Here is a 25259-nt window from a genome sequence, read left to right on the forward strand (position 1 = left end):
GTCTCTTCCAACCATCTTGCTGTTTTGTATCTTAAAATTAAAATGCTAAGCTTAATTTCCAGTTGTTTATTTTGGGTTCAGGGGTAATTATTTAGCTAACGAGCAACAGTGTTAGGCTATGGAGATATAGCCCAGGATTAACTGAAGTGCAATACCGACTGGAAAAGAGAAACTCATAAACATTAGATTATTAAATTAGCTGATAGAGTGCTAAAAGGTCGGCTCACTGCCCCTAATAACAGACGGGAGGAGCCGGAGGATGGAAATTCGTGCACGTTTGGCTGCAGCATGCACCGGGGTTGCCCAGGTCACATTGGCCACCAGACCGCGTACACTGACATCGCCCGCCCTGGCAGGCATGGCCGCCACCACACTATAAATCAGTATTGTTAGCATGGAAAAGCAGATATGATGGGGTTGTAGGTTTGTATAGAATATATGACATACCGACTGCCCACATCCACCACAGTTATAGGGATCGGTTTGGGTATTCGTGCATGTCGTACCGCAAAGCGTTGTTCCTTGAGAACATACGCATTGCCCACCCTGGCATAATCTTGGCAAAGGACACTATGTATCAAGTGAAGTTGTTAATAAACTGGCAGCAAGCGCATTTTTAATGATGAAAGACGTACGATCACTCCACAGGCACCGCAGTTGGCGCTATCAACTTGTAGATTCTTGCATGTTCCAGCACATTGTGCTGCGCCTCCAGGACATTCGCATTTCCCGTTTTTACAGGTCTGTCCAGTTCCACACTACGCCATTAGTTAGTGGATGAATATCACCGTAACAAAAGTTTGAGCATATAGGACATACCACTACTCCACAAGCGCCACAGTTGTTATTGTCGTCTTGGAAGGTTTTGCAAGTGCCGGAGCAAAGAGTCGAGCCAGCGGGACATGTACATTGGCCGGATTGACATGTTTGCCCGGCAGCGCACTGCATAATTGATATCATTAGTTACCAGCTCACTGTAAGGATATAGGGATGTAGTGTTTAATGTCAGGCTTACCACTGTGCCGCAAGTACCACAGTTATTCACATCGGTTTGTAGGCTCTTGCAGGTTCCAGAGCAGTTCGTTGATCCCGAGGGGCATTCACATTCCCCATTAACGCATGTTTGGCCATCGCCACACTATGGTAGTTAGTAGCTGTCTACACAGTGGGTGAATAAACGATACATACTGATTTTCCACAAGCGCCACAGTTGAGATTATCGCCCTTCAGGTCCCTGCAGGTTCCGGAGCAGTCTGTTGATCCCGAGGGGCATGTACATTCACCATTAACGCATGTTTTGCCATCGCCACACTATTGTCAATCAGTAGCTGCCTACACAATGTGCAATTAAAGGATACATACTGATTTTCCACAGGTACCACAGTTAAGGTTATCGCTCTTCAGATCCTTGCAGGTTCCAGAGCAGTCTGTTAATCCCGAGGGGCATACACATTCGCCGTTAACGCATGTTTTGCCATCGCCACACTATGGTAGTTAGTAGCTGTCTACACAGTGGGTGAATAAACGATACATACTGATTTTCCACAAGCACCACAGTTAAGATTATCGCTCTTCAGATCCTTGCAGGTTCCGGAACAATCGGCTAGTCCAGTTGGGCAAACACAGCTTCCACCTTTACAGGTCTTTCCATTGGAACACTATCGAGGAAGAGTTTAGAGAAAACTGGTTGTGTATATAGGGGTAAAGAAACATACTGTGATTCCACAGCCACCACAATTCTGGTTATCAATTGGTACGCACTTCTTGCTGCACAAGAGTTGGGAAGGAGGCTGACTCGCTGCAGGACCGCAGTCATAGCAAGGTCCTTTACACTTGGCGGCAAGTGAAATGCAATCAGAGGCTGGATGGCCAAAATTGGCTACACACCACTTTACGCAGTCACTGTTCCCCTTCCCCTGGGCAGCAACAGCTGATATTCCCGTTGCTGTAGATAGAATCATGTAAGCAATTGATCAATTGATTGTGGGTAGCTCCATTGAGAATTAAGTGCGGTTGTCAGGTTCACTCACTGAGGAAGAAAAGGCTAAGCAAACGCATTTCCGCAGAATTGATAAGTGATTCTGAGTAATGAGTAGTTATGTTGGGAGGAAATTGGAACAGAGGGCTGAGTAAAACAATCAAACAGGAAAAGGAGGAGATCAGGGTATTTATCTATTTCTCAACAGCGAGACCTAGATGTTAATTCTGACCGACCTAATCCAGCCATAGCATTGGCAATTGGTCCTGCCGTTTTCGCTCTTCCTCGCTGGGACAGCAAAGATCAACCCCCTTTTCCTCCAGATACGGCTGTAGTGCTGCATTCCTCCGCATAGACATTGGCCCAAGATGCAGCATTTTCCCACGTTTCAAGCCCAGCTGAGAGGTATCAAGCTTCTCTCAACGTTATAGCTTGGGTCACAAGGGCTGGTGGCGCTTCTCCGTCAAATAATCGCTTCTTATAAGCGATGAGCTAGAAGCTTGGAGACACAGATGCATCCATGCTGTTGGGTTTTGTTACCTGCGGCCAGACCCTAAAATCGCCTCCGGGGCTCAACTAACTAATCAGCGCCGGCGCTGACGCTGTTCAGATAGCGGTGGAGCGCCCAACCCCATGCATCAGGTAAATAGCTCCTCATAAGGCGGACTCTTGACTCCAGCCATAGCCGAACTCACTTGCGCAATTATCAAGATATCAAGCGAGCTCGACTTCTTACTCGAGGGGCGTAGGCGAAAAGGCATCACGTGGTGGGTCCTTGGCGCGCGAAGGCCGAAAAGGGGGAAAACGACGACAGGCGATGAACGACACGACAACATTCTAATTAACTATCTATCAGGCTACCTAAAAATATAACAGAACACCTGCAGCAAGCTATTGCCAAGAAGACGAAGGCAAAGACTAAAGGATGAGGCAAATAAAAGAAGCATATGGCAGGCTACAAAAGAAAAGAGCTGGTCAACCTTCCCGCGCGATGGCAAAAGCCTGATGTCTAGACTCAATGCGAACCGAAGGATTGACTAGATGCTGGAGAGAGGAAGCCCAAACACGGTATCTGGCTGCAGAACCTTGACAACAGGAGCATCATGCAGGTCGGCCATTCTTTGTCGGATAACCGAATAAGGAGTGCCTTGGACTAATAGGGTGATCGCAAGCGGGATTCGTGTCTGCAACAGATATATATCGTCGGGTGAAAAGCAGTCCGTGTCATACTCCATCCGCATCACTAGCTTGTCCTCTGATACAGCGCTGAACTCGCAAAGCAGCCGGAATTTGGCTCCATCAGTGAAGGTGTAACACGTCTCGAATCCTGGTGCGTTGATTTCGAGCCCGTTAGAATGGCCCCGGCCGTGGAACGTGACGACGGTGTCGAACAGGGGATGATCTGGGGCTGACGTCCGCACCTGGAGGTGCTCCAACAGTTGGTCCCAGTGAATTGAATGGCCCACTGACTCTTGCACCGATTGCTGTACCGCTTTGAGGTATGATTCCGCCTTGTCGGTACCTTCACCATCGGTGGTAAATTTGATACGGATGGGCAGCGGCTCCAAGAAGAGTCCAACCACATCTAGCTCGTCACGCGATTTCCGGTTAATGTACGGGATACCCAAGACCATATCGGTTGAGTTCGTGGAATCAGGAGAGGCAGTAGGCCTTTGCAAAGAGAGTGCCACTGCGGCAATTGCAAGCTGCTGACCCGTAATGGACGATTGACTAATAAGGCTCTTCATTTCTTGGTACGTCGCCGAAGGCACTTCACAGAAAGCGGATTTTCCACGATACCCGCGTCTACGCCCATCGTGTCCTAGTAGATGTGATGTCGGCGGAAGTTGGCTCAGTGTTTCTGACCAGAAAGTTAGATCACAGGCACTAGGCAAACTTCCCCAGGTTGTGGTGTTCATATAAGTCATTGAGACCGGAAGCAAGGATTTCCCATGGTATCTTTCAGATATCTCCCTCAGCAAAATCTGAAGTGTCGTCAAATCGGCAACAATGTGGCTGATGGTTAAGATGAATTGAGACTTGGAAATCACAACCCTGATGGGAGCCGTCCTCGCCAATGCAAACGGCCGGTTAATCTCTATCCAGGGATTGATAGGACTGTTGACCAACCGCACTCGGGGTGGTAGTGGGCTATACTGCCGTATGGCAGTTCCTGCTGCCCGGGAGTATATATACCGTGATCGCAGAATCCGGTGGCGAGCCATCACATCATTGCAAACATCAGCTAGACGCAATCTGTCAACGAGCTTGCCATCCAGCTTAGCAATAAAATTGACATTGAAGCTGGATGTACACTCGTTCACCTGGCACTTATGCCACCATTCTAGCTCCATTGGAGAAAGTTTAGACTCCCCAAGAACCATTTCGTCTCGCCTGAGGAGCTGCGGGAGCCCGGGGCCATTTTTCTCGATAGCCTCCGCTAGATGTTCAATGCGATCGTGCTGTACTACCAGACGGAGCGGGATTTGTTGACCAAGAACCTGGCTTATGCGAATTTTGAGCTGCAATTGCAGAAGCGAGTGTCCACCTAACTCGTGAAAACTGGAGTGTGTGTTTAGTGGAACCTGCGGCTCGAGTCTGAGGACGTCACAGAACGCCTCGCCGATTAACTTCTCCAAGTACCCTCGTAATGGCCGTCCTGTGGATGCAGATTCCTGAAGGCTCATCTTTGCTAGAGATAAATAGTCTCGCTTGCCTGCCTTTGTGGTTGGAAATTCGCTTAAGGCAAAAATTTTGCGAGGCGTTGCGTATGGGGGGAGGACCTGAGCTATTCTCGCTGCAAAAGCACTCACATCAGCTGTAGCGGGGAGAATAGCAGCAACAAGGTGGTTCCCTTGCCTAGCTACAGCCACTGCTGTCACCTCAGATGAAGCACGAACCATACGGGTCTCCAAGTCGTCCAAATCAAGGCGGAATCCTCGGAGTTTGATTTGGCGGTCGTTTCTGCCTAAACAAACCACTTCACCATTGCTAGACCAGTATCCCCTATCCCCCGTTTTATACATGCGTTCTCCGATGCGGCGTATGGGGTCAGCGATGAATCGCTCTTCGGTCTCTTTAGGCATTCCAATATACTGGCGCGCAACCTGGACACCAGCAATGTATATCTCGCCGATCACGCCGGGGGGAACTAATTCCCGATGCCGATTCATTATATACAACCGTGTGGAAGGGTTCGGAGGCCCAATTGTCACCGCCTGGCTCGGATATAAGCGCTTTATGGTTGCGCCACATGTGCCCTCAGTCGGCCCATACATGTTATAAAGCGCTTTCTCCTGGGACCAGCGATCACACACAGCCTGTGGTACTGGCTCCCCTACAAGATAAACCTAAACGATCAATTTTATCAGCAAATTTTATTTCGGATATGGAGCGCTTTCGATGGTACACTTACGGAACTTAATCGGTCATAGTGTGCAGGGTTTAGGACACGCGCGATTGAAGGAGTTAAAATGGCGGAATCAACATCGTTTAAATGGGCGAAGGGATCCCCTCCACTTTGCAACACGAGGGTAGCGCCGTAGCTAAGCGCGGAGAATATCTCGTGGATACTGCCGTCAAAAGCTACCGACATTATCTGAGCAACACGGTGACCCGGCTGTGCGAATAATCGCACCTCCAAATCCCGTTGGAATGCCACAAGCCCTTCATGGCTGCACATCACCCCCTTGGGCTTTCCGGTGGAACCAGAGGTGAAGCACAGATAGGCATTAGCTTCCGGGTGAGGTAAACCGCGATGGGGTAACGGCACCTCATCCCTAGTTATCAGTTCATCGATAACAAGCAAAGAATTGCAAGCTGCTGGACAGACTCCTTTGTTGATCTCAGCAGGAACAAGGAATATATTTGCTCCAGATGCCGAGAATATGACATCTCGAGCCTCCTGTGGCAGTCCGCTATCTACTGCGCAGTAGACGCCACCTGCTTTGAGAATTCCCATCATGCCAATAATCCAGTTTGATGAGCGGTTTGCATGGGCGCAAACCACATCCCCCGGAGATAGGTAGCCTTTCAATATGGTTGCAACACGACTGGCCTGCGCGTCAAACTGCCCGTATGTCAACTCGAAGCTACCCTTTTGAAGGGCAATTGCGTCAGTGTCCTTGGAAGCTACTGATTCGAACAACGTTACTAGGTCATCATGGACCGCCATCGTGGTTGTGAGAGTGGAGTGGCAGTTTCCGAAGTTCATCAGTGTCTCAAGGTCAGCACATCCGAGAAGTCCTTGCAAACACTCCTTCAGAGACCGATGTGGTCTTAGAAGGAGCTGCAGCGCACGCTGATAGTGCCGTCCAATACCCCCTATATCATTCCGATTGTATTTTGAAGTGTGATAAACGAATCGTGCCCCTCCATTTGGCTGAACATTGATACTAAGTGGTACGTCTGTCGTCTGACGTGTGTATGGGGCTTCTATCGGCAGTATCCCCCCGGGGCATTCTGGCTCTGGCACTTGTAAAGCCATGGCAGTTGCGAAGTTTCTAGTATATCCATTGTCAGGTGTGGTCCATTGGTACTCGGCCAGCTCCATGATGTGAGTAAAGACAGTCCTTAGGAACTCTTCAACCGATAAATCTCGATCAACGTTGACACATAGTGGTAATGTGTTGACTAGAGGCCCTATCACTTCGTCAACCCCTTCTAACGGAAGGTTTCGTCCCGCTAGTACTGCTCCAAAAACGATGCTGTCCGAGTCAGCATAACAACTGAGGACAATTGCCCATGCTGCATAATAGAAGGCAGCCGGCGTGATACCCAACTGCCTAACAAGTCCTTGTAATTGTACTTCCTGGACATTACTTGTGACATGGATTTCTTCGCTTTCTGTGATAGAACAGGGAGAAACACCTCCATTGCCTGCAGGTGCCGGAAGTAGCAGGTCTCCTTGTGACTGTTCGAGCCGAGGAGCTTGCCGCTTCCAATATGCATCTCCTTCCTCCTTGTGTTGTTGGCGCCATAATCCAATTTGTCTATCAACCTGCTTGAATGATGGCCCCGGTTTAGGGTGGCTAGATAAGCCTGCAACAACGCGACGGACTTTGCAGAATAAAAGCATTGCTGAGTAGCCATCGATGAGTGCATGGTGAACTGCCCAAATTATCGTGCTGCGGCTGGATGATGGGTTTTTTCCTGGAAAATGAACCACTTTGAATGAAGATGAGAGCGACGAGGGAAGTCCCACGGTTTGCAAATGCCTCTGATACTCCGATTCGGAATCGACAGTGACCTCTGTCCAGATAAACTGGCCCTGACCCAAGACACTTGGCTCGCCATCCAATACTGACATCCGGAAAATCGGCTCTGCTTCTATCACAGACTTCCATGCTTCCTTCATTTTTGGGATCACGGTTGCAAGGAAGGTTTCGTAATGATAAATGATATTGGTGCCAGGGTTCTTGAGTGATCCGTGAAGGAGGGAGGCTTGCATTTCACTGAGACCTTCTGTGGCATGTTCATCGAGGGCTGTATCTGGGGTTGTCAAGGCAGTGTTGATAATTCCCACTTTTTCCTCCTCCACTAACATATTTGCTCCAGGCACTGGGGTTGTAGCTCGTGGGGAGGGCTGGCTTGAGGGTAGGGACGCTGGTGAATCATCTTCGCTATCGTCGGAGAAGCACGGCGTGCTCACTTGATGGTAGTCGGATTTAGAATCCATTCTAAGGAATAAGTCGTTCAAATTATTGCACGAAAGAACCTGGGCCACGGATAACGATACCCCATACTTCCTGCAACGTGATACCAGTTCAACAGCATTAAGAGAATTGCCTCCATTCTTAATAAATCCAGAACCAAGGTCAAGTTCTTCAGCGTCAACCTCCAGGACCGCTGCCAACTGCCGCAACAGCAATTGCGGGAACAAGCTCATGATGCTTAACGATAGTTCTTGAGTTTTGACTGCCCGCCAACGATGGTATCATTCGTCTGTCATATATATGCAAAATTTTCCTGGCCATTTACTGAATGCTGTACTCTGATTCCGCAGGGTGATCTGGAGAAATCACTCGGTAGCCGATGTTCACCCGGCTCACACACCGGCCCCGTTAATGAGTAACTCAGGAAGGAATCCCGACAAAGAACCTACACTCCTACTAACTTATATACTAATGATTTCTATGTGGACGCTCCATTGCTTCCGTTACACATCAACCTGCAACTTGAAATTGTTTCGCACAGCAGCAAGGCCTTCTTTGTTACTGTCAATGGGAATATGCGGTTTCCCCCTTGTAAGCAGCCATAACCACCACATTTCGTATCTATGGCGGCCAAGGATATCACTTGGCTGAACCCTACGGGTTACTTTCAATTAAAGAAAGCCCTTACTATAGTCTAACAGATTATGACACAAACTCTCGAGTGCTTGCCTGGCTTAAGATAATACCACGTGGGCTTTTAGGAGATAACCAGTTTTCCAGGACGGGTTCCGTATAAATGTCGTTGTCTTCCTACTCAGCCTTCTCTAGCTGAACTCGGGACGCTTTCTATACTGAGCTAATCTTCGGTCACCGTGACCATGCAGAATTCGCTATTACTTTCTAGTCTAGTAGCGGGAATTTGCGAGTAAGAATTGACCGAAAAAGAGGAAAGCAATTTAGAGCTATTTGCAAATTTTGCATCCTTGCATGATTCGCAAGTATCATTTCATATGTTAGGCAGCATACATACATCACTCTCGGATCTAGACAAAAATATGGAAGCCCTCTATCTAAATTAAACTTTCTCTGTCACAAGTCTAGAATCCTGAGCAGAATTTCCGTCGCTGTCACCCTCTGCATCTGATGGGCTCACTCCTAGTTTGGCTGCTTCCGTTGCCGTGAAGGTTCCAAAGATATCGGCTTTATCGATTTCTCCAATCCCAGGCGGCGGAAATACCCAATTAATGACCGTGTGGGCTGCTATTGATGATAAAAGCCCATAGGGGAAGCCGAGTGCATACAAGCGATCAACTCCGATAGGCATCAATATAGTAGGATCTATGCTATGTATGAATCCCGGGAGCAGTGGAACCCATCCTACCAACCAAGGTATTATGCTCCGCCAGTTAACACCGGAGGTATAGTAGTATATCCCGTCTGGCCTGGAGTGATAAAGATCAGAGAGTTTGAGGCGTCGCTGCCGTACAATCCAGTAATCACTGATATGGATTCCACAAAGGGGGGCCATAAATATTGAGAACGAGGAAATGACGCTGACAAACGTTTTTGCGGAAGCGAGCAGCTCCCAGGGACAGAGCGCCATCCCAAGAATAAGTCCAACATAACATCCACGCCGGATGTTAATATATTTTGGCAGGAGTCCGGAGAGATCCATCCCGACCGAATACCCTAAGTTATGATGTCAGAAAGCTTCAGATAAATGATTGGAACTATATTTACCATTATCAACAACAGTCAAGGCTAATTGTGAGCTAACCAGTCCCAGGCCAGCGAAAAAGGCTGCTGCTCGTGACGTTGAGCTATAATCTCTCTGCAGCCACATTGCCAGGATCGTGGGAGGATTCCACAGAGGCTCGCCGTATATCTTCTGGGTCGCAGATGAGGTGAGACATCCGAAGAGTGGCATTACGGATCCAATTATGATGAATGTAAACCATTGGCCGAATACCTGATCGCTAGGCTTTCGCGCAAACCGGGAGAAATCCATTTGGCTAGCTATATACAAGTCAGCTTATTGTATGCCCAAATCCTGGAGGTAAAGCCTATGGATTCCACCTACTCAGTGCAATGGAAACCGTCCCTACCACTGTCGTGGTCCCCTGTAAGATGCCAAACCCTAGGGCAGAGCTACCTTGAAGGTTTGAAGATTGGTGAATCAAGTCTCCAGCCCCCTTGGCGTAAGATAGAGACCATATCATGATTCCCAGCAGCGAAGCGAAAGATATAACATTCATGCCAATCATTAGCTTTTCGCTCCTTTCGGGTCGACGATACAGCATTGGAATTGATATAATGTTAAACAAGGCCCACCCGATTATTTGTTGCGTGGTTACATGGGCGGATTCCGGGAGTGTGTTTCGCATGTTGTTGAAGGAAGGAAATATGGCCGCCAGAATGGCAGACACACAAAGGCCCCCGGTGTACGACTGAAAAGCAAAGCCAACGATTGTGAGTCCAATACGTATCACTGTCGGGATGATGGCGCCCTAGTTATTCAGACTGCAGGTTAGGCCAATGCATCGATTCCAACCGCAAACGTCATCGTACTTACAAAAATACCCCAGATGACCCTCGAGTAGACAGGGAATCCAATGTGCCATTCTGCTCCGATATACCCTATCATCACAGCGACAATTGCTGCAATGATTCTCCCCAAGATCACCGCTATCATGGTCTGCCATACTGAAAGTGAAGATGCAACAAGAGCGGCGCCGAGCTGCCAGTTAGTGAGACTGAGCTGCCAGACCGACCACCACCCAACAAAGGTCAAGGTCGACCAAGTGCGACGGGATGGTGGCAGTGGACGAATGTCGTCATTTATCCAGACAGAGACAGCTTTGTCGGTCTGAGATGAAAGTGTCACTGCATGATGGAGGCTGCGCAACATGCCGCCTGGGGATGTCGCTTTCATGGTGCTAAGGATCGACACAAAATAAGTGTACTTGCGACCTCGAAAAACAGAGTGCCCGTTGTACCAAAACTCGAAAATAGACACTCTCGTACAAAAGAAAAAGGAAAGGGACCTGGATCTATAAACGAAGGAAGAGATAAACGTGGCGAGGCTCAAGTGTGAGGCTGTTATTCCGTTGCTTCTTCGGTGGCCGAAGGCGCTGGCCGGCGACTCGACAGCAACCAAAACCAAACGCAGGTCGATAAATACTAATACTGCAGGCGGGTCAAATGCCACGTTAACTAGTGATCCAAGAAGTTCTGTTTACACTATTGACGCTTCTAGATACTGTGTGGAACATTCGCTGCTCACAATGACAAAGCGCATCCGTCTAGGAATCGTTGGCCTGTCGGCAGATCCAAGCCACTGTACCAATTTCATCCACAAGCTGCCTCTAACAACGACCGCACTAAGCAACAACTATGAGATCGTTGCCTTGTCAATGTCCTCGCCAGAGAAAGCTGTGGCAGCCGCCGCCGCCCATGGCCTGCCGGAAGAGAAGGGCTACCACAAGGTTGACGACCTGGCCAGAGATCCCGATGTTGATTTGGTCGTCGTCTCGGTGAAGGTCCCTCGTCGCGCAGAGCTGGCAATGGCTGCTATCAATGCGGGAAAAGATGTCTACGTCGAGTGGCCGTTTGCATCCAATTTGATGGAAGCAGAAGCTCTAGCCAACCGAGCTCGCGAGCAGCAGATCAAGAGTATGGTTGGTCTACAAACAAGGCTTGCTCCTCAGGTTCTGAAGGTGCGTTCCACGGCTCTATTACTTATACTATCGTATCGGATAACTCATTCTAACGCCGAATTTCACTTTAGATGAAAGAAATTATTCAAACAGAGGCCTTGGGGCGGATCTTGGCTACCAATCTGGTTGTGACTGACGACCTTTTCCTGAAATTTCACGCCGACAAGAGGCATTCTCATGATAAAATAAATGGTAATTATCCTATTTCAACGACCGGGATACTGGTACAGGATAAAACAATGCAAAGGCTAAATATCATTCTCAGGTGCAAACATTGTGACTATTGCTGGTGGCCATCTTATCGACACCATGGCATTCCTCCTCGGCGAGTTTACGACTTTGCATGCCCAAACGAGTATGCAATTCCCGAAGCCAGTTCTCAAGGACGCCCAAGGGAACCCAAAGACTGGCCAATTCAATGATGCTCCTGATACATTCACCCTCCATGGCGAAATGGGTGATCAAAATATTCCAACATCGATTTGCATGTACTCACATCCACCAACTACGCCAAACTTATTTCAGTGGATTGTAACCGGAGAGAAAGGATCTTTAAAGATGGAAGGCCCAAGTTTGATGATCCATGCTATTCCTCCACGCTTGTTTCAAACCGATTCCAAGGAGGGAGTTACTTGTTGGCAGGAGATCACTCTGGAAAGCACTACATCCCAGGGAGCAGAGTACCAGGCGTGGCTGGATAATGACAAGTCCCAAATAGTAACTCTGGACGATGCAGTGATACGGTACCGCATGATTGATGCCATATTTAGGAGTTCTGAGACTGGAAAGCCCACTTCATATAAGTGTAACTAAGTTAATATTAGACGGTAGATATGTATATGGCGGAGAACATTTGTAAATACACTAATCACTCTTGTTCTATGTCCGTGCCGGTAGCCCTCTAACCATAGGTTCAGTGCTTCAGCCTATGCTTCGGGAGCTTTGGCTCTATTTCGTCTAGTAATAGTAAGTTCACTAAATAATTCGAATAAGCAAAGGAAATTCTGGTAATATTTATTTCTTAGAATAGGAACAAGATAATTCTAAACGCTAGAACATCACACGGCAGGAGCATCATCTTCCACCGATGGCCTCAGGTCAATAGCCGATGGCCAGGCGCCCGGCAAAGGAGTAATGCTTGCAACCTCCCAGCCAGATGAAGTAGCTAATCTTCTCCAGTCACTTTCGGTACGTTCTTGGCCATGCTCAGCTGTTACCATCACGTTGATGTCTCCTATTCGGGACATTCGGCTGCATCTGCCATCCGCAAGCACTGATTCCAGCACTACCAGCCGGCTTGTCGGTCCCTTGATAATGCTTTTACGAACGTTCTCCAGAATCTTCCGGGCCTGTTCATCATTCCAGTCATGCAAACACCAGCGCATAACGTACGCTTCGGCGGGTACCACTTCAGTTAAAAAGTCACCTGCAATGATATTTTTGGGAGATATGCGAGAGCCAACGTCTGCATACTTTCCGGATGGTGAGTGGAATGCCTCCTGGAGAAAAGGTAATACCCTAGGGGTATCAAAGACACCTCCGTGGATATTTGGAAATGCCCGGAGTAGCGCGGCTATAAGGGAACCGTCACCTCCACCGAGATCGATTAGGGTAGCCCCCGATAACTCGCCCCATGGATAAGCGGAGACCATTCCGGGAGTCTGCGCCATGGCTGTCGCTCCCATGCACTCCCGGAGGCGAACCATAGTCCCATTACCCTCGAGAAAACTGAACATGCTTTCATCCGTATTATAGTGAACCTGTGCAGGAGAGCCTGTTCCGTATCAGCACAATTAGCATCACTGGTAATTATTCTGGGTGTAATAAGTAGTTTGTTACTCACGGGTAGCCCCTTTTTCCAGCGCCTGGGGAAGCCCCTGTGCCATTTCGTAGAACTCGCGACCACAAACGCTAGCCCAGCGGTGCCATTGTGTCCAATGTGATTGTTGCAACATTTCCGACGCCTCATTATTCCGCACAGAGTCGGTCGCCGGATCATAGTCAAAAATACCGTTGTTGTATAGGAGACGGAGTATCTGACGAAGCCGGTCCGGCCGAGCCTGGCTAGAAGTAGCCAGTTGTTCCAATGTCAGGGGCCCATCAGCGAGGTGATCGGGAATTCGCAGCTTTACAGCTGCAGCCAGGCATTGAGTGTTTTGGTACGCTAGTCATCCATTTAGTTCTAGGAAATCTCTCGTTCGAAAGGGGGTGGTTCTTCGGCTTACCGAACAAATGGTCAGCGAGAGCTAAATGGGCTGGCTCAAGGGTCTGAATGACTTTGTTTGCCAGGTCAATAATATTGTTTGCTATCGTAGTCAAACCCGTATCGCATCCTTGATCAACTTTCCGAAGTGAGGCGAGGACTGCAGCGTTGTTTGGCTGGTTGGATTGCTCAACCACTGCACGTAGGGCTGCCTCGAGCGACGTCAGCGACTCAAGCATCATGAAATATAACCCAAACAAGCGCAATTTTCTGCTTTGGATAGTATGTCGCGGTTGAGAAGCATTATGGGTACAAGCGTGCGGAGGCACTTTAACTTGAGTAGTCTCCGGAGCCGTTGCCGGCTACCGTCAGGCGAGCCCGGTCGCCGAGAGACGTGGTATATCCAACTTGCCCCAGTTCGTAGAATGCGCCAACATATTATTACATGTTTGCATGCCTAGTTTCATAGAATAATATCTGAAGAGTATTGAGTATCACACTTTGTTCTAGAGCGATGGATAATTCTTACGGCGAGAGAGAGCCATTGCTCTCCCAAGCCGAGTCCGACTTCCGCTCGCATGTTCCAAATCCCGAGGAAGATGATATCCAAAATGATTATGCCGTGTCCTATCGAGTTCTTCCAATATCTTTATTTGCGTCCTTGGGGATGGCTGCCACGATAGCCACAACTATATATGCGTATGCAAACCTGTTGTGCGCTGATCCGACAGCCTGCAAAGATGGCGAGCAAAGCGCTTATGCGGCAGTTGTGGCAATCGCCAATGGAATCGCGCACACAGTAGCAATCCTGATTCTAGGTCCATTGGAACATCTAGTGAAGACTCAGCTGAAAGCAGGTCTGGCTGTATGGATCGTATGTCGAGCTGCGAGTGTATTATGTTTGGTTATAGGCGGTTATTCTCCCCAGGCCCACAATGTCAAAGATATACAATAAAGTGCACAAGGATTGACGCTGACAGACTCAATGATATAGTGGCACTCCGAAGCGTCCCAATCGCTGTCTCAGGCCGGCTCTTCGAGGGCATCGCATCAGATAATCTCCTCCATTTCAATCTCAACACAATATACGTGTCCACTGCTTCACCATCAGCACCAAAAACTTCTCGCCTTATTGCGGCATCATTAGCCTTATACATGATAGGAACGGCTGTAGGACCTATGGCTGTTACCGTCTTTCAAAATTATACGGCTAGCTTCACTGCGGCACTAGCGATATTCGCTTTGGCAATGATATACCTGATGGCGTTCGTACCGAAGCCCGCAAAAAGGGACTTGGCTTCTGAGATGGACAATTCGGAGCCTGTTGAGGAGAGGGTATCAAATAAGTTAAGGTTGATGGTTCTGCTGTCACCATTGCAGCCATTCTATGATAAACCGGTGGCCATTCCATATGGCCTATCCCTGCTCTTATACACGGCTGTTCAGGGCCATCTTTTCCCTGTGATCATGGTTTTCGCTTCTATCCGCTTTCATTTTGCCAGCTCAGAGAATGGTCTCTTGGTTTCGATTGCGGCAGCTTGCGCTGCACTCCAAATATTGGTGAAGGTATACGTCGCCCCAGCAATTGCGAGGCTGCTAGGACGTGGGTCGGCCACCGCAAGCAGCAATGCCAACCGAAACACAGTTGTAGCAGCTGTTTGCATTCAAATGGCAGCCTTGATAGCTATGACCCGAGTGATGAGCGCTGTTCAGCTGTATCTAGCGGTTGCAGTGTCGGCAGCCGGGCTCGCCGTGCCGGCGTTTTTCAAGAGCCACTTTGTCTCTTTCATGCCGGATGCCTCCCAGGCCATCTCGGCTCTAACATTCATGGAAAGCGTCGGAGGATTAGCCTCTCCTTTTTTCCTAGGTTCATGGCAGGCTGTTTTTCCCGGTCAGTCAGTGTTTTTCTTTGCAGTTGGCCTTTTGGTGGTCTGTTTGTGTCTGTTCCTGGCAGCCGAATTTCTCTTGCACTCTAAGAATCGTAGCTGGTTGCACAACAGGAAAACATCGAACCGCTCGACCTTGTGTTAGTCTATAGTTCGCTTAGCCCTCTGATAGGTCCATGTCTGTGTATTCAATTGTCATCTTATTAAATTAATTAGAGAGGTTTTATTTGTTTGCTTTAGTTCATTTTCGAGGCAACACCGGTACTGCTCTCTAGATAAAAGTTTCACAGGATTGAACCAAGAGATAATCAGCTATTCTTGCTGTCTTTTCGAGTAATTTTCGTTAGTTATGGTCATAAATGGATTGTTCGTCGAAAAGGCTCGAATATGAACAATGCTTGTGAAGCTGCCCTCAAAGATAACAATGCCGAGATGTCTGTGTTTGACCGTGTTTATAATAAACCAGTCTATATTAGTTTATTATTGATCTCGATTAAATAAAACAATCGAATAAGCCGAGTACTTTGCGAACTCCTCAGAAAATATGGAAAACATCTCGAATGTTGCGCTGGAGTACCGTACCCTTTCAGCGACTGATAAGTAAGTGGCTCGGGGCTCAGCATGCAGGAGTTCCTGTATCAAGCCCACTTAGTTAACCAGCGGCTAGTCAACGACGTGCAGCTGGTCAGAGCCACCCAGGGAGCATTCTCTCGCGAGAAGAGCCCCCTGTACATGCTTGCATATCCCGCAAACTTTGGCGTTGGACCGTATATGCAAGTCCCCCCTCACCAGCCAATACATAGAGTACCGGGAGCTTTGTAACTCTGCATGTAGAGAGAATATAGCCCAGCCGGAAGTTTGACAAACCCCCTTGCCTGGTCCAATACTTCCACAGCATGCATTACTACTCAGCTCCGAGCCCTGTTTCCTGCATAGCAGCAACAGGACGACCTCCAAGAGCAACTACTCTGCACTCCTGCTCCTTCGTGTGTAGCCCACAGCTGATTGGCATCAACGCGCAATATGACGTAGTAGGTAGCTCAACACCGTAGGTCGCGATCATTGCGAGTGTTGCCTTCGAGACGGGAAGTCGGTTACCCCGAGCTACCTCTGTCGTCCGCCAGGTCAATATGCGATTCTGCGTATCTCGAGGTACTTCGCGGTGGATCCGGATCTTCACCGTCGAAAATCTCTGACTTTCGAGACATGGGAAGGCAACATGGATTGATTTCCAGCGGGCCAAACAGAGCAGCAGCTCCAGCCACGTCGTTTGCTTCCTCGCCTCAGGGGTTCGCCGGCCCCGAAGTAAGCATGTATAAGTATAAACGGCTCACAGGGTCTCGTTGTTTAATTATATAGAGCAGTAGATAAGTAGCAGACAAGTTGAAAACCAGCCGAGTGGCCAGCCGGAGGAGACGGAAAGGCCACCCTTGCCCTCTTCTTGGAGTAGGCGGAAGAATCGAAACCCACTGCTCTCTCGACCCTCCAGCATCCAGCATCGCCGGCAGCTTGACTGTGGTTGTTGTTATTGCAAGTAAGTGTCAAGCCGGCCATTTTTTTTCGCCGTCACTTGGCCAAGCTCGGCAATTTGTGTAAGTCGCTAAGTTAAACTAGCCAAAACTCCAGGCCGTCCTTTGTCTCCCCGTCATCTCCAACACCAACCTCGACTCTTCGACTTCGACTTCTGCGTCTTCTACTTCATCTTGACGGTAACCGACCTGCGATCTCTTTGTGGCCAGGAACAAGCCCGAGTAGCGACTCACCGCCTCGTTGCCTGCGATCAGCCTAGGTTTCTTAGCCGGCCTGTACGAACTAACTAGTCAAACTAGGTCCTTGTCCGTGTCTGTTCCACGGAGTTGTCGACTCGCCTGCGCCATATAGTCATCGTTCCTCCTGGGATCAACAGACACCAGGAAGACGCAAACCTCGTCAGAGCGAGTGCAGACGGTAAGTTCTCCCCTGCTGTGTGGTCAGGTTGTGCTGGTTGGGGCCGACTGGGGTTTCTGACATGTCTGCGGGATGGCCGGGGTTGGCTGCAAAAGGGGCCCTTGGCTGACGATTTTGATAGCTCGACAGCGACCACTTCTTTTCAACCTGAGGAAGCCCTGGAAACGGCCGTCGACCTTGGACGAGCAGTGCATTCGGACGAATCGGTATCGTACTACCTGGTGTATACCTTTGGGACACAGCTGTCTCTTCAAGAAACACGCACCCGCCATCCCCAAAGTTACTATACGTATCAACTATACCCGCCAGTACCCATCTCAACCTCTCATCATGGCTTCAATTTCTCCCCGAGTCCGTTTGCGCGGATTTGCTGCTTAATTTCCGGCTGCCCCTGTTCGATACATCATACCCTGAACGCTCTTCTTCGTCAGTTTATCAGCAGACTTCCCTATTTTTGTACAGTCCATCGCCTTGACCACCTCGAAGCGTCTACGTTTGAATCGTTTTGGAGGAGACTATTGTTTTGAAAATCCCAACGAGCAGAGGAATAATCAGGATTCATATCTCTACCAGGAACAGAAAAATTGCCGAGGAATAGCCGGAGCAGTCCAGGCCTACAGGATGAAATTCGGCCGCAATCTACCCAGGAACATGGTTCCGGAATGGAGCTCCTCCTATATCAAATACAAAGCATTGAAGAAGCTGATAAAGTCAGCTGTCCAAGCTAAAAAGACAGGAAATGACCCCGATTTAGCTGGTAAGATTATTCCGACTGTGCCTCCCGAGGTTATACTAATATAGCCCCCAGGCTTCTTCTACAGCCTTGATCGAAATCTCGAGGATGTGGATAGTTTCTACAATAAGAAGTTCTCGGACTGCTCTCGCCGTTTGAAGCTTCTTGAAGACAGATTCGGCCTCTCAGTGGCCTCGCCGTCCCATCTAGATTCCGAAGACACCGAGGATCTGTTGGCAGCTCTATTAGAGCTCCGTGGCCAGCTACGTAAGTTACAGTGGTACGGGGAGGTTAACCGCCGAGGGTTCATCAAGATTACCAAGAAACTGGATAAGAAGCTTCCTGGCGCCAATGCACAGACAAGATACCTTTCAACCAAAGTTAACCCAGCCTCGTTCGCGACAAACTCTCGCCTATTGACTTCCGTGAATTCCATCAATGAGTGGCTGTCTATCCTGGGCCATGAGAAGGTCATGGATGATAATAGCTCTACCCATTCCGCTCTTTCGTTGAAGAAACCTTCTTCCGGGGTAATTCTTAATCTTCCTACCACCCTCCTGCTGTCTGTGGATGATGCCCTTAGGCAAGATGATGCCAATACTCTTCTAGACCTACTTCCAACCCTCAAGACTGCTGCTGATGGACTTGGAGAGACAGTATTCACCAAAGTTTTGATGTCCTTACAGCAACGTTCAATCTTCTACCGTTCAAAGGACTGCCTTGCCACACTCTTACAACGAGTCACCTCCCTTGAGGAAGAAGATGACATTAACAAAAGAAACTGTATCCATCGTCTGGTCATCTCGATTGGCCGGTCACAATCAACGGTTGACCCTGAATCTTCGGCCACCATGGTGTTGAACTTCCCTACGGAAACATCAAATTACATTACACCAGCAACGACCCCAACACTAAAGCCCCAGAGGCCAGTTGTAATGGAATCAGACCACCCAAATCAGATTGGGCGTGAAAGCCCTGTCGTGATATTTCTACAGTATCTTCTCGACAATCTACTCCCTCACCAACGCCCGGCACTTCTCGCAAGAGATATATCGGGGAAGACGCCCTTGCATTTCGCCGCGCAGTACGGATTTAAAGCTGTCTGCGACGTGATAATCGAGCGCCTTCAGGACTGGGATATGTTTGATGTATCGGAGGGTATTGATGGGCCTCTTTGGCAAGATGAGGACGGCATGGCGCCTCTCCACTTAAGTGTAGTTGGTGGCCACCCGCTAACTACCAAGACGCTTCTGGATTCCGAGAACTGGAAGGGCAGTAACCAGGATATGACAGCAATTCGGAAAAATATTCTAAAATCCAGCGCTGTACTTGCGCTTGCTACAAAAGCCAACTTTGTTGATATCGTCCATCTTTTGGTCGAGGCAGGTGTGAACATCAACTATCAGGACGAACAAGGCGAGACAGCCCTTCATGCCGCCGCTAGATTTGGCCATGATCAGTGTGCGGCCGCGCTCCTCGAAGGATCGGGTGAACAAAAGGCCAACATTGAACTAGCTGAGAATACCTACTCTTGGACTCCCTTGTTCATCGCCTCTGTGGATGGACATATAAACGTCGTCAAACTGCTAATTGAAGCAGGGGCAAACCTAGAGGCTACCGATTCCTCTGGCTGGACTGCAAAGGAACACGCAACACTTAGAGGTCACATCGATATCGCCCGCCTTTTGGATGAAGCCACGGCTTCTTCGGATTGTGGCGTTGAGTCAGATGTCGCATCGCAGTCTACAATATCTTCATCTCCCCCGACTCAGTCTTCGTTGAATGATCGGAACTCGAAAGACCGCGCACCTGATGCGGTAAAATCCTTTGGCCATCGCTATTTGACAGACGAGAGCATGATTCTCGTAAGCCTTGGAACAATGGATATGAGAAAAACGGCGGATCCCGTCAGTCTTGACCGGATTCCTATGGCAGAAGCCCATCTAACACAGCTTGATACCGCTCTTTCCATTGTTGTCTCTGCGAGCGGCGCCCATGGTGAACCACAGATAATTGATCTGCCAGTCCAAGATAACATCTCAACGGAGCCTATAGTTTTCCATACTGCAGACTCCAGCAAGACAAAAATTGTCTTTGACTTAGTACCTACATATGCAGGCTCCAAAGATCAAGTTTTCGGTCGTGGTGTAGCCCTGCTGTCTAGCTTTAAGCCCACCGTTGGATCAAGCCGATCCAATCTACAAGGAGATTTCGTGGTTCCAATCATAGCCGCGAAGACCCTCGAGATTATCGGCTCGGTGACCTTCAACTTCCTTGTTATTACGCCTTTCACCCATCCTAAAATGTCGGTTACGGAAGATCAAACATACTGGAAGAGCGTTACATCACCCATGGTTATTGGCCATCGAGGTAAATACCTATGTCTATCGCGAGAATTGGTTTATGCATGCCTAACTCGGATTATTTTAGGGCTTGGAAAGAATATTGCTGGGCGCCATTCTCTACAACTAGGAGAAAATACTGTCCAGGTTTGTAACAATATCCTTATAATGTCTGATTTTTCTAACGGCCGTCCCAGTCATTTATCGCGGCTGCGAACTTGGGCGCTTCATATGTTGAGGTGAGTATATCAGACTCTGTCCTAAATGTGGTTGATGATACCATTCACTAAACAACTCGTCTTGTATATAGTTCGGTACGCAAATTTCCCAATCTTCCCTTTATTAGGTTATTGCTAACTTGTATCGAAATGAAGACGTGCAATTGACCAAGGATCATGTTCCGGTTATTTATCATGACTTCCTTGTCAGTGAAACAGGCATAGATGCGCCGGTTCATACTCTTACGTTGGAACAAGTATTTCACCCGTTGGCCGGGCTGCTTCATATACAGACGCTGACCTAAATTATTAGTTTCTTCACATCAGTGATGGCCGAAAGCCGGCTGGAAAGCAAACTTCCAACCACAGTGGAACACCAAATTCAGACGATGGATTTCCACGGCTGTTGCACACACGACCGCGGTCCATGTCTGTTGGAGAAGAACTAGACGTTCCAAATCTCAGTGAAAGGATGAAGCATACCAGAGACTTCAAAAAGAAGGGTTTTAAAGGAAACTCACGCGGCGATCACATACAAGCTCCTTTTGCAACTCTCGAGGGGCTCTTCAAGGAGCTACCAAAATCTGCAGGATTCAACATGGAATTAAGTGAGTTCGTTCTTTTTAAAGCACACACAGTGAACCCCAGTACTAATCTATCTATCAGAATACCCCATGCTTCACGAAAGTGAAGAAGAAGAAATGGACACATACGCCGTGGAACTAAACTCGTTCGTTGACAATGTGCTTCGGATAGTCTATGACCACGGTGAAGGAAGGAACATGATATTCTCGTCTTTCAATCCAGACATCTGTCTGCTCCTTTCTTTCAAACAGCCTTCCATTCCTGTCTTGTTTCTCACTGATTCCGGAGTGAGCCCTGTTGCCGATATTCGAGCCAGCAGTCTCCAAGAAGCTATTCGGTTTGCCTCTAGATGGAATTTGCTAGGGCTTGTTACGAATGCTGAACCGTTGGTGCTTAGTCCCAGGCTTGTGAAAGTCGTAAAGGAGTCAGGTTTGGTATGCGTTTCTTATGGGACGATAAACAACGATCCAGCCAATGTCAAGGTATGCTCACTCACTCCAGTTGATTTACACCTCCCATTTTCAAGGTCATCAGTTGCTTACCACTATTGGGTTTATAGGTCCAAGTCAATGAAGGTATTGACGCTGTCATTGTTGATAGTGTCCTTGCCATTCGACAAGGGTTAACTGGTGTTGAGGCATAGAGGCTCAGTCTTCGTTAATTGATAGAATCCAACTTTGTCACATAGATACAGCAGACGGCAGAATGATTTTTATTTTTATTCTCAATTGCTCTGCAAACTAATTAGAGCAATCACGAGCTATATAATTTTTTAAGTGGCCAAAGCCAGGTTGCCGACGCCTATTAACTCTTCGTGTGTTATCTCAAAACGGTTGAGCCTGGCAATTCTTATTGTGGTAAAAAATAACTTGACATTGTACACAATAGCGTGAAGCCTCCTAGTTTTCCAACGAAGCAGCCCTTTTATCTCACATCAAGCATCCGTCTTGAATACTCGAGTGCAAGTCACTCATTCCTACCCGTATTCGCTTGGGCTGGCTGTCTCCACGGAGCCCTATGCCATTCTGAAGCATGAATACTTCTACAAACCACTCATACCAAACTTTCCGGTCATCTGTCTGCCTAAACATGGTTAAGACAATGTCCGAGTTCTCAGGTATGTATAACGGACTCTAGAAAAAAGTTTTTAGCATCAATACAAGTTAAAATGCGATCCAGATTTACATACCTTCAATGGAAAGTAGATAGGAAACCAGCTTATCATATCCTTGCTTTTAGCATCCATGGTAAGAGGGTTGGTCGACAATTCAACATCCCGATATAGCACAGTTTCAAAGTATCCGGCCAAACCATGACATGTTCCACCTTCAGCGCACGGGAAAGTGAGCCTAGTTTGGCGAGTATTGTGAGAATTAGATGGTCTCGCTGATAACCTTGATTCCTCCGGTATGTTAGGATTGGGGTGCGAGAACGTCCACGCTGTCTGAACAATAGGGGTATCTGCTTCCTTAATGGGCGGCGGGGTTCCAGAAGGAGTTGAGGTTGAAGTTGAGGCCACAGTGCTAGAAGACATGCTGCCAAGATGGGATATCGCCGGCGCGGTGGTTGAAAGGTAATCGAATGCATGTAACATGACGACATAAGGGGTCTCTGAAGCAGCTGGGTTTGATTTGGTTTGATTCTTAATTTCCGCGTAAAGGCGAGGCGCTGAGATGGGTGTGATATGTGATGAGTAAGAGGTAGGAATAGAGATGCCATGAACCGGGTTTAAAAGATTGTCAACACCGTCAAGGCATTCTGGCGAAAGTTCGTTGTCACCAAACGAGCCCAGGAGCTCAGAAACGATGATGTCGATAGGATAGTTTACAGTAGGTGGTTTATTATTTTGAACTGCCGCATCTGGGAACAAGTTAGAATAATTTTCCATTGACCGTTCAAAAGGGGTCAAAACATACCTTCGGCCTTGACCTCACGAACCGGTCCCTTCCAGCTTCTCATGTCAGAGTGAACCAGAGTTACGCTTCCACCCCATACTGCTTCGTTCTGTCTCTGAAGGTGAACAAATGCATTTTGGTTCTTTTCTAAGGCCCACAGCTCAATGTCAACTCCAGCTTCAACACTAGCCCTAATAGCCCGAGAGACCAAAGGTCCACGCCCTGCGCCAACAACGGCTAATACAACTCGGCCATCATGACTAGAAGTCGGTTTCTTTTCCTGTGCCCAGTCTTTGAGAGCTTTCGCAATAGCTCGTTCATACCACTCATACTTGACGGGGTCCGTTTCGAAAACCTCGTATGTCACGCTTTCAAGGTTTACTGTGAGAGGCTGCAGTGGCGCTTGTAAGTAGTCTTGATATCCTAGAGTAAAGCTTTCCACACGAGTCCACTGTGGTTGTTTCCGCTCTAAGTTTCGTATGTATGATAAATGGGGCACTAAGTCCTCCTTTTTCTTCGGCGACCGCGCAGCCTCGGCAGGGGTTGGGGCATGACCGTCTAACTTCTCCAGTCCAGGTATCGGCCCAACATCGCAGAGGAAGATCCATGGAGGAATACCTCGCATTGCACGAAATATGTATGATTGATGCGCTTTGCTGAGAACAGGGAAATTTTTGGGATTTTTCACAAAAGACGCATTTGTCAATGTAAGTATACGAACGGGCTCCGACAACCATCTTGACTGGACAGTTGACGGAGGAAGCTGTCGCGTTAATGATAAAGCTATACCAAGTATAATTGTTAGCACAAATAGGTGACGAAATCAACCGTGTAGCAAGGAAAACAATCGAAGGCTTGATATGAAGGCTAGATGAAAGCAAGGTGTTTTTGATGGGCGAATATATTTTTCTTACCTACTGTTAATCTTGTATGATATTTACAGACTTTCCTAATTATATTCCATGCATTCCAGGTTCCAAACATATCCAACTTCGGGGATACTTCAGGTATTGAACTACCTAGGTACTCAGGTCTGGCAAACGGAGAAAGATCTCCCATTTGGTCCACTTCTAATTCAGGGTTGTCAACCACAGGTAGCCAGACATTGATTCGGATGTATGGTGCGGTCGTTAGAACCTCTTGGATGGCTCGTGCATAATAAATCAGTCCGTCCCCGTGCAAGCTTCCATGATGTAGCTTTGGGCCAGGAATTATAGCATGATGAACACCACAAAATGCAGCATATGCCAGTTCCAACAAGAGAACTTGGCGGGATATATCAGCAACCAATGGGTCTGGTGAACACATGTCTATCCATCGACTTGACACGGCAACCACATAACTGTTGGTTCCTTCTGGTCGCAAATTCGTGTCCGTAGTTGTGAATGAGGGTATTTTGAGAGGCGAAGTATTACGTGATGTAAAATACGTGCCTGTTGGGTCCTGAACTGGCTGATGAACAGTAGAAAGGTGGCTTGACAGCAGAGAAAGGACACGCGATTGGAAGTGCGGTGTCGTTATTGGTGTTGTAAGCATATCATACTAAATAGAAGTTAGAAATGGGCCTATACGTTTATATAGGGAGGCCAATATCATACGCCATTATCATGAGCCAATTGAGATATTTCATTGGTGATACGAAATTTCCTGTCAGATTCGTGTTGCCCGACGACAAATGTCGGCGGAGTTCCATCGGACTGGGCCATTTTGACTATATTGAAACGTAATAGTAGGCTCCGTTACTACCTAGAACCGCAATACTTTGAGTAATTGATCGCAGTTAAAACCCTGGCTATCAGGCCAGACTGTTTAGTTACCTAGCAGTTAGCGAGAAATCAACCGCAACAGCGGATAGTTAACAAATATCCCCGGGTCCAAGTCCAAATCCGAGGCTAACTAGTTAACTACAACTAGCTCTGGGTCAAAGGTGAGTGTAGGAGGCTATATCCTTCCAACAACCATGCCCTGACTCTATCGGACAGCCGGTGGGATTTTGATATCTCGGCAACTCTTCAACGATTCTCAAATTTGACACAGCGAGGGGAAAATAGTCAAAATAGATGTTGTGGTGGGCACCAGGCTTGGCAGGTTTGCCGCGATTC

General features: G+C 48.0%; 8 protein-coding genes across 8 annotated transcripts; 3 read left to right on the forward strand and 5 right to left on the reverse strand.

Moving 5' to 3' along the window:
• Positions 1–232: 232 nt before the first annotated feature.
• On the reverse strand, positions 233–1961 carry MGYG_03303 (PE-PGRS family protein; the record flags this gene model as incomplete). Its single annotated transcript, XM_003175736.1, has 9 exons — positions 233–373; positions 448–570; positions 636–758; positions 820–942; positions 1016–1138; positions 1189–1311; positions 1363–1485; positions 1536–1658; positions 1716–1961. The coding sequence occupies 9 exons, from the start codon at positions 1959–1961 to the stop codon at positions 233–235; spliced, it is 1248 nt and encodes a 415-aa protein (XP_003175784.1).
• Positions 1962–3015: 1054 nt separating this feature from the next.
• On the reverse strand, positions 3016–7865 carry MGYG_03304 (tyrocidine synthetase 1; the record flags this gene model as incomplete). The annotated part of the gene is made up of 2 exons (XM_003175737.1): positions 3016–5328; positions 5394–7865. The coding sequence occupies 2 exons, from the start codon at positions 7863–7865 to the stop codon at positions 3016–3018; spliced, it is 4785 nt and encodes a 1594-aa protein (XP_003175785.1).
• An 842-nt stretch (positions 7866–8707) lies between these two features.
• On the reverse strand, positions 8708–10564 carry MGYG_03305 (uracil permease; the record flags this gene model as incomplete). The annotated part of the gene is made up of 4 exons (XM_003175738.1): positions 8708–9321; positions 9373–9648; positions 9713–10139; positions 10205–10564. 4 exons carry the CDS (start codon positions 10562–10564, stop codon positions 8708–8710), a joined length of 1677 nt encoding a protein of 558 aa, XP_003175786.1.
• Positions 10565–10916: 352 nt separating this feature from the next.
• Positions 10917–12161, forward strand: MGYG_03306 (hypothetical protein; the record flags this gene model as incomplete). The annotated part of the gene is made up of 3 exons (XM_003175739.1): positions 10917–11348; positions 11420–11540; positions 11614–12161. 3 exons carry the CDS (start codon positions 10917–10919, stop codon positions 12159–12161), a joined length of 1101 nt encoding a protein of 366 aa, XP_003175787.1.
• A 245-nt stretch (positions 12162–12406) lies between these two features.
• MGYG_03307 (O-methyltransferase) lies at positions 12407–13793 on the reverse strand (the record flags this gene model as incomplete). The annotated part of the gene is made up of 3 exons (XM_003175740.1): positions 12407–13122; positions 13192–13512; positions 13574–13793. 3 exons carry the CDS (start codon positions 13791–13793, stop codon positions 12407–12409), a joined length of 1257 nt encoding a protein of 418 aa, XP_003175788.1.
• Positions 13794–14065: 272 nt separating this feature from the next.
• On the forward strand, positions 14066–15712 carry MGYG_03308 (hypothetical protein; the record flags this gene model as incomplete). Its single annotated transcript, XM_003175741.1, has 3 exons — positions 14066–14425; positions 14509–15442; positions 15678–15712. The coding sequence occupies 3 exons, from the start codon at positions 14066–14068 to the stop codon at positions 15710–15712; spliced, it is 1329 nt and encodes a 442-aa protein (XP_003175789.1).
• Positions 15713–18005: 2293 nt separating this feature from the next.
• Positions 18006–21905, forward strand: MGYG_03309 (glycerophosphodiesterase GDE1; the record flags this gene model as incomplete). The annotated part of the gene is made up of 8 exons (XM_003175742.1): positions 18006–18141; positions 18193–20487; positions 20548–20606; positions 20657–20702; positions 20834–20934; positions 20991–21285; positions 21344–21744; positions 21822–21905. 8 exons carry the CDS (start codon positions 18006–18008, stop codon positions 21903–21905), a joined length of 3417 nt encoding a protein of 1138 aa, XP_003175790.1.
• A 286-nt stretch (positions 21906–22191) lies between these two features.
• On the reverse strand, positions 22192–24863 carry MGYG_03310 (arginine N-methyltransferase HSL7; the record flags this gene model as incomplete). Its single annotated transcript, XM_003175743.1, has 5 exons — positions 22192–22395; positions 22452–23122; positions 23179–23940; positions 24072–24699; positions 24756–24863. The coding sequence occupies 5 exons, from the start codon at positions 24861–24863 to the stop codon at positions 22192–22194; spliced, it is 2373 nt and encodes a 790-aa protein (XP_003175791.1).
• Between the last annotated feature and the right edge of the window lie 396 nt (positions 24864–25259).

The sequence above is a fragment of the Nannizzia gypsea genome, genomic scaffold (genome assembly GCF_000150975.2).
Source record: "Nannizzia gypsea CBS 118893 supercont1.2 genomic scaffold, whole genome shotgun sequence".
Taxonomy (NCBI): domain Eukaryota; kingdom Fungi; phylum Ascomycota; class Eurotiomycetes; order Onygenales; family Arthrodermataceae; genus Nannizzia; species Nannizzia gypsea.